Source organism: Mizuhopecten yessoensis, unplaced genomic scaffold (assembly GCF_002113885.1).
Source record: "Mizuhopecten yessoensis strain PY_sf001 unplaced genomic scaffold, ASM211388v2 scaffold11175, whole genome shotgun sequence".
Classification (NCBI taxonomy): domain Eukaryota; kingdom Metazoa; phylum Mollusca; class Bivalvia; order Pectinida; family Pectinidae; genus Mizuhopecten; species Mizuhopecten yessoensis.
This window is the reverse complement of record NW_018408917.1, coordinates 1,137,390-1,145,910: the sequence shown is the minus strand read 5'-3', so window position 1 is coordinate 1,145,910 and position 8,521 is coordinate 1,137,390. Positions and strand designations below refer to the sequence as shown.

Genomic DNA, 8,521 nt, shown 5'->3' with positions numbered 1-8,521 from the left:
CCCCCCCCACACACACACACACACACTCACACACACACACACTCCAAATGTAAATTCTGTAGGGGTTGATAAAAACATTATAAAGTTTTCCTGAGAAAAATTCCAGTCAATCAAGCATGATAGTTGATCGTGTTAATATTTTAGTATCAAAAAAATATTAAATAAACTGAATCTAAAACAAACAAATTAAAGAATCCTATATGGTACTTCAATCCTCATCCTGGCTCAACAAAAATAGAACATAAACAATAAATGCTCATGAAAATAATTATCAATCTAATTAAAATTATTACTTCACATCGCTCCCGTTTAAATTTACTGATATGTCTTGTGCTTCCACGCGACATATCAGTAAACGGGAGCAATGTGAAGATATGATTTTATTAGATTGAATAATTATGAGATTCAAGAGGAGATAACTCTCATTACTTAATTTTCAAATTGTTTCATACAATTTGAAAATTAACCAACTCAAGTTAGATAAACATGATAACCAACCATCACACATGGCGGAACCTCTATTGTAGAAAGGGGATAACGAGCATGATGTTTTGTCATCTTCCCTTCCTAAGAAACAGCTGTAACGAACTGCAAAACCAAAGATGGCTGCCTGGTAGCCGATTTGGGTTTTTTCTATTGATCTTAACAGCATGATCAACTATTAAGTTACCATTCAGTTTCTAAGAAGCAGTGATAACTCCACATCTGAAATCAAAGATGGCTGCCTCCAGGCAACCATTTTGTTTTTTTCCAATAGATCTCAACCGAAGCATATACAAATATATGGGCAAAGGGAATCCTACACACACATTTCATCATGATCCCTTTGACATTTCTTAAATAGTGGTAACAAAAATCGCTTCAAGAGCGAGAGACTGAATCAATAAAGGACTATATACATGGCGCAAAGCAAATCTAGACAAGAGGCCCAAGGGCCTTAGCGGTCACCTGAGTTATATCATAGATACTGGTAGCTTTATTTTATTGTTTAGATGTGATGTGGAAATCAGCATGTAAACTAAGTGAAATACAATACTTGTCATGTCATCAATGGATAAGAATTTGAAAATATTGGTAAATGTTCCCTTTGGGGCCCCGCCCTAGCCCCTGGGGATGGGGCAGGAATCCTAATTTTACAAAGTAAAACTCTCATTTACCCAAGATGATTCTGACTAAGTTTGAGCAATTTTCTGCTGAAAATGGATAAAATATATACCGAAAAGTGTTATTTCCCTATATAAACTATATTAAACGTTAACCCCTCCCCAAGGGAGAACGGATAGCTCGGGGTCCTGATATTTTCAATTTAAATAAAGCCCCTGATGATCTTTCTTTCCACGTAAAGAAAATCACTGTAGTACCTCTGAGTCTGGAGAAGAAGATTTTTGAAATATTGATTAATTTTCCCTTTGGGGCCCCGCCCTGGCCCCAGGGGTCGGGGTAGGAATCTCAATTTTACAATTTGAAACCATCTACCTCCAAGGATAATTCTCACCAAGTAAAAATAATTTCCTACAGAAAGTTGTCAAAATATACCCAAAAGTGTTATTTCCCTATATAAACTATAGTAAACTTTACCCCCTCCCCAAGGGAGAACGGATAGCTCGGGGGTCCTGAAATTTACAATTTAAGTAAAGCCCCTGATGATCTTTCTTTCCACGTAGAGAAAATCACTGTAGTACCTCTGAGTCTGGAGAAGAAGATTTTTGAAATATTGATTAATTTTCCCTTTGGGGCCCCGCCCTGGCCCCAGGGGTCGGGGTAGGAATCTCAATTTTACAATTTGAAACCATCTACCTCCAAGGATAATTCTCACCAAGTAAAAATAATTTCCTACAGAAAGTTGTCAAAATATACCCAAAAGTGTTATTTCCCTATATAAACTATAGTAAACTTTACCCCCTCCCCAAGGGAGAACGGATAGCTCGGGGGTCCTGAAATTTACAATTTAAGTAAAGCCCCTGATGATCTTTCTTTCCACGTAGAGAAAATCACTGTAGTACCTCTGAGTCTGGAGAAGAAGATTTTTGAAATATTGATTAATTTTCCCTTTGGGGCCCCGCCCTGGCCCCAGGGGTCGGGGTAGGAATCTCAATTTTACAATTTGAAACCATCTACCTCCAAGGATAATTCTCACCAAGTAAAAATAATTTCCTACAGAAAGTTGTCAAAATATACCCAAAAGTGTTATTTCCCTATATAAACTATAGTAAACTTTACCCCCTCCCCAAGGGAGAACGGATAGCTCGGGGGTCCTGAAATTTACAATTTAAGTAAAGCCCCTGATGATCTTTCTTTCCACGTAGAGAAAATCACTGTAGTACCTCTGAGTCTGGAGAAGAAGATTTTTGAAATATTGATTAATTTTCCCTTTGGGGCCCCGCCCTGGCCCCAGGGGTTGGGGTAGGAATCCCAATTTTACAATTTTGAAGCCTCATCTACCAAGGATGATTCTGACCAAGTTTGAAAAAAATCAATCCACTGGTTCTTGAGAAGAAGTTGAAAATGTAAAAGTTTACGCACGACGGACGACGGACGACGACGGACGAAAAGTGATTGGAATAGGTCACTTGAGCAAAGCTCAGGTGACCTAAAAACCAACCACCACTGTCCTGAGATAAAATCTAATAGACTTGGGCATCATTTGGGAAATACACCCCTGGAATATATAACTTAATATAATTATATTTACCTTTTTTTATTTCCTCTTTCAGTTCATCTTTTGTCAGGTTTTCACCTTTTTTAATGTTCTCCTTGGTAAATCCTAGCTTGCTAAGCAGTGCCTCAATTTTTTGTACATCAATCTCAGAGCCTTTACGGAATTCACCTTTATTGTTTGTCTGTTCACCTTTGAATATGTGATTGTTTACTATTAAGGCTCTCCCTACAAACTGAAAATTTTCAGGGTACGTCTGTCGTTCAAACTCTTCTCTTGTTAGCTGAGACCGTTGTTCACTGTAATAGAAATACTAAAAATTATATGGTCATTATCACCACCAGAAAATTCAAATTTGGGGAAACGTATCGTGGTGATGTTTCACGAGACTTGCATCTCATCTGGACTGAATATATTAAGACGATAAATCCTTGTAATGTAGTATTTGAGTATTTAAAGCCAATGTACTTTTCTAGTTAAATTTTACAACAGCCTGTTCCTAGATGATATGGGGAAATGTAGCAATTAGTTATTGAAATTGAGAAGATATTCCTCATTTTTTTCTTCATTTTGGGAAAATCTGTACTTTTTTGCTGAGGGAATTCAAAGCAGCCAGTGTTGTTGTAAAACTTGGCAAAGAAAAGTCCCTGTGATATATAGCATAATCTCTTTTACATCACATCTGCTTATTTACTTTACCTTTTATATCAGAATACTGTGTAGTATTGGTATAGTGTTAACTCTTTCACCCCTATGTAATTTCAGTAGACTCTACCATGCTTTGACCTGGATGAGTCCATTATGGTCTACAGGGATAAAAAGATTAAAATATACTTCAAGGTCCATGTCCCACTACAGAACTCCACATACCTGCCAACTCTCCCTATTTTGGAGGGTGGCTCCAGATTTCGGGCCCTAACATTAACCATTTTCAGCCAGTAAATTTACAAAACTATATGTATATATTCAAAGATCTTATGATTTTGTATGAAAGAAACACTCAAAAGATGGCATTCTAAAGTGTTATTTTTTACCTAAAGGGGTATATACACAACTTTTATGTAATAAATGTTGTTGATTCAGAGCACACAGGATATCTCCATGGAAACTTCAAAAGGTTTGTAAGCACATTGTATGCTTCTACTATAAAGTTTTTCATTCATAAAGTTATATTACCTCCCCTTAATCATATTTTGAATATAACTGTAGAGGGTCGGGGCCATGGAAATCTTGCTGATCAGGTAGCTCAGTTGGTAAGATCGACTGTATGAGGAATTACAGGGGATTTGCCAGCTGTTTTGGGAAAGGGCCTCTGAGCAGAAATTGGGAAAATATCATTAGTACAGGCCTGGGAAAGTATCAAAACGTTTGAAAAAAATTAAACAAATATAAAATATAAAAACCTGCAATGTGATAATAATAAACCAAATAATTTCCAATAACTGTTATTTTATAGAAAAATGTATAACAACAAATAAACACATCAATTTTCAGATTTTGTGTTTATCTAACTTAAATTTTTGTAATTTATGTCTTTTGAACAATCCTTCATGGATGGTAATACTTTGAACTTTGCACATACAACGACTGGAATTTTTTTTAAACATGTTTTTTAATCCAATTGGAAAATTAAAGGCTGAAATTGGAAAAAGTGCAGGGTCATTTTTCAATTGGGAATGAGTCCCTGGACCTAAACACCTGGCAAAAACTCTGAATTACAATACATGAGTGCAAGTTCATGGTTTCATTTTGGTAGGGCCCATTATATGTTTTATTCACTGATGTCTTCAAGTCCATGCAGTCCCAATATATATTAACATACCTCCCTCCAGTAGGCCCAGAACCATCAGTGCCATCCGACATCTTGTAGTGAGTCAAGGATTCAAGGCTGTTCTATTAACACAAACAACAATATTACTTTATTGATTGCTGTATAGAATAAGTATCAATACCACGATGCGTAATATAATCGGATGTGTACAGGGAAAACTAAAACCATAAGCCAAAGGCTATCTTATACCCCTGCTCCTATATAAGCCAGAACTGTAAGCTAAAGACTTACTAAGGCAAAGTATTGCAAAGCATTATAGTTTCCCACCAGTAATGGTTCTTTATTGGCTGAGCTGTACACTTATCTAAGTATAAAGGTCACTCACATACTTCCTGTACAGTACTCCCTCTCGATGCCAAAACATACTTGCAAACCAAATCTTGATAGCCCAGATGAATGAGTTTTGCTGAAATTGTCCTAGTAGTTAAGGAAGGGATGTCAGGACCAATATTTTTAACAAAAGGGCCATAACTCCTTAAAAAACGTTGAAAGCAGAGGCAGACAAAGTTTTTTTCAACAAAGGGCCATAACTCCTTTTAAAATGGTTCGGAATGAAAAAGTACCACTTGGATGCACAATGTCAAGGGGCAGTTGCCATATCTGTAAACTTTCTTTGAAATTGGCCCACTAGCTATAGATAACGAGTTGTCAGGACAAGGATTTTTCAACAAAGGGCCATTAACTTTATAAAAAAGGGTTGGAAAAAATACCTGGATGCACAACTTTAGGTGGTAGTTATCACATCTGAAAAGTTTCAGGATTTTTTTCAACAAAAGGTGGGCGGGCAGACGGACAAGCTGATTCCAGTACACCCTCCCAACTTTGTTGCGGGGGCATACTTATCTTTTTTTTTTAGTTTATACTATACCACCACATGGGGAGAGAGAGATTTTTACCAAGTGTTGATTCATGCATGTGATGTCTCCGGATATGACCTGGAATTTCCCGGTTTCAAGCACTCCAACAGTTGTGGTTTGGTTTGCTTGTGTTTTATGTCCTATTAACAGCTCATTTAAGGACGTGCCAGGTTTGGTGGTGATGGAAAGCCAGAGTACCCGGAAAGAACAAACAACCCGCGGCCAGTACCTGGATACTGCCCAACGTTAGCCTTGAGCCCGCGACCCAGTGGTGGAGGGACAGTGGTATAATGTCAGACGCCTTAACCACTCGGTCACCGTGACCTTTCCCACAGGTGTAAATCAAATATTATAATAAAAATATCGTTTTCTGAAATATTTTTATACACCCTGATGTCACTTAGAGTCAGCAAAAATATATATTACACCAAAGAAATACAATTAAATAGATTATTATGAAGTACATGTTACCATATTGGTCAGTTTACCATCCATAATGATTTTTCTATCAATAAACCAAAAATTAATTGTAAATAAATAAAATACATTCACTATAAATAACCAACAAATTGAAAAATCAGTAAAAATTGTACAATTTGAATACAAAAAAAGATGTTTTGATAATTAATTTGACAAAACATACAGTATGTATGTAGTAGATACTACTTTCAATGAGTATGACCAATGAAACATTTGTGTGTGTGGGCTAACGCTGGAACTAAACGAAAATGTGTATTCAAGTTGCCTTTTTGAAAAATGAGTCACAGTTGCCACCCTATAAACACATACTGGCCATTCTCAGGAGCATGCAAGTACAATGTAGTTATATTATTGATCACGTAATAATATCCTATTTGTTAGACTTTCAGTCACTGGATATGTATATAGTACATGTACAAGTATTTGAATATTACAAGTATTAGGATATACGTATCCAGCAACTGAAATTCTAACAAGATCAATATTATTACTAGTTGTGTGCGGCGGGAGGGGCGGGCCGGACCCTGTGGGCCATTCCTGACAGGTGACATTTTATTGTTGACATGTAAATATAAGCCTAATCTACATCTATACATCTACATAGTAATGACCACCTTCATCTATTTGAAGACCATGTCATGTGATAGTGGGTGCTAGGCCAAGAGAAGAGAAGATAAAAGATAGTGAAAGGGAATATTTATAAAGTATGGGAGTTAGAAGTGTTTTTTTGTTTAGGGACAGTTATAATTAAGTGAAGCAGTCAGAAGAGGTAATGGAGGTTATATCTGGAGGCAGGTTGTTCCAGTCTGCTATGGTACGAGGGAAAAAGGATTGTTGTCGTACCTGTTTTCTACATGAGAGTGTTGTTTGATATGAGTTTTGATGTGCATGTCATGTGTGGGATGGAGGTATGAGTTGCATGTATATAGTTTTATGTAGTGTTGTCAGTCGCATGAATCTCTTTCTGTCTTCAAATGATTGCCAGTTAAGGTGTTGAGGAATGTCACCATCACTGGAGGTGTTTCTAAATTTGTTCGTGACTAATCTGGCTGCTATACGCGTACGCTGCACCATTTCTTTTTTGTTTATGTCTGTTTTAGTATAATATTTTTTAACACATTTTTTTTTTTTTTACAAAATACAGCTTTCAGTTACTAGTTTTTCTGTTCCGTTTATAGATTATACACATTTTAATTAAATTTCTATCCGATTTAAGCAGATTCAACCAATCTATATGTGAAATCCGCGGTTGATCCTTAAGGACTCCGAAACTGAGAAAGTGAAAGTACAACTACGCATTTTAATCAAAAGAACAAGCACGAGAAAGTTTCGGAAAGTCGAAGGAGTTCAAAATCTACTCAAGGCGTATTAGACAAAACATCTCCAAGGGATGTATTGGCATGGACTGGAAAAAAGATCTAAGTAACCATATTACAGTGTGTTAAAATTTAACCATTTGGGATGCCAATAATTCTGAGGAATCTGCCTGAAAATGTTGTCTCCGCACCAAATGTAAATGTATTTAAAAACAGGCTAGATACCCACTGGAAACATCAAGAACTTTTCTTTAACTACAAATCATTAATCAAACCATAGACATTAACGTGTACCGAATAGAAATATATATATTTATGTATTGTGTAATATAAGAGTCTGGTATAGAGGACTTTCACTAGTCCTGAACCGGAAATAAACTTAACTAACTAACTAACTAATAATTTGCTTTATCTGCAATGCGGCGGCGTGACTGTATTCATTAACATAATATATTAATTCACTACTAAATGTACTAAGATACTCCCTGATGCTCACATTGTATACGTCGTTTCTCCTTGTTCTAAATTAACACCTTCTCGGAATGTTAAAAAGTATGTGGAATTACTATGAAAAGCTATTTCCGGGTACGGTAATAGTGCCTGAGTGTTACTAAATGTCGTTAGGCCTACTGTAGCTAAAACGAGACGTTCACCGACAACAGGCGATTGGCAGTCAGACTCTCAGCTTGAAAAAGTGAACGACATCAGAAGATATATTGTTTTTACGACTTATGCATCAATATTTACGAATTTTCAATATATTCAATACGGTAACTGGTGCAACGGATCACCGAAAAGGTGAATAAGTTATATTCCGGATACAATTTTCGTTCTAATAAATACTCATATCTCAAAAAGTACTGAACCGAGTTTTGTTCGGAGACCACTCTGGTCAAGGGAATTTTGCACTTGTTAATATGATACCAACTGTTTAAACACTTCTTTCATATTAATCGCAAAAGTGGTGGCCGGAATGAATCGAAATCGTTTGAAAAATGACGAAAAAAGTATAACTTTCTCGTAACTTTCTGTCTTTTTTTACCCATTACTCTTTAATCGCAGAATCGATTTTTGTTCGGTGACCACTCTAAGAAAGATAATTTTATAATCTTTAAGCTGATATAACTTTTATTAATATACATTACAAACTCGATGCAAAAGTGGTGGCCGGAATGAACCTCTATGTACGTAAATTTCTACATTATGCTAAAACAATACAAGCTAAACAATCGGTAGTGCAATACAAGGGAAATACAAGGGAAGTAACTCGAAATGAAAAACGGATTACACATAGAACTTTTAGTCATTCTTACAGGCGACGAGGACACAGTTCTACATATCAAGAGCCCAATTTTTTAATTTTATTTTCTATATTTTTTTT

The 8,521-nt window shown here is 36.2% G+C and overlaps 2 protein-coding genes across 2 annotated transcripts in view; one reads left to right on the top strand and one right to left on the bottom strand.

Annotated features, from left to right (window-relative positions):
• LOC110467497 (caspase-7-like) overlaps positions 1-7,763 on the bottom strand; it is a 17,900-nt gene extending 10,137 nt beyond the window's left edge. The window contains exons 1-3 of the mRNA XM_021524700.1: positions 7,637-7,763; positions 4,479-4,549; positions 2,693-2,955 (exon numbers count right to left, since the gene is read on the bottom strand). Of these exons, the coding sequence (XP_021380375.1) occupies positions 2,693-2,955; positions 4,479-4,519 (304 nt within the window). The 5' untranslated portion in view covers positions 4,520-4,549; positions 7,637-7,763. The remainder of the gene's footprint in view (positions 1-2,692; positions 2,956-4,478; positions 4,550-7,636) is intronic.
• LOC110467496 (neuroguidin-like) overlaps positions 6,637-8,521 on the top strand; it is a 21,049-nt gene continuing 19,164 nt past the window's right edge. The window contains exon 1 of the mRNA XM_021524699.1: positions 6,637-7,246. The gene's annotated coding sequence lies outside the window, so the exon portion shown is untranslated. The remainder of the gene's footprint in view (positions 7,247-8,521) is intronic.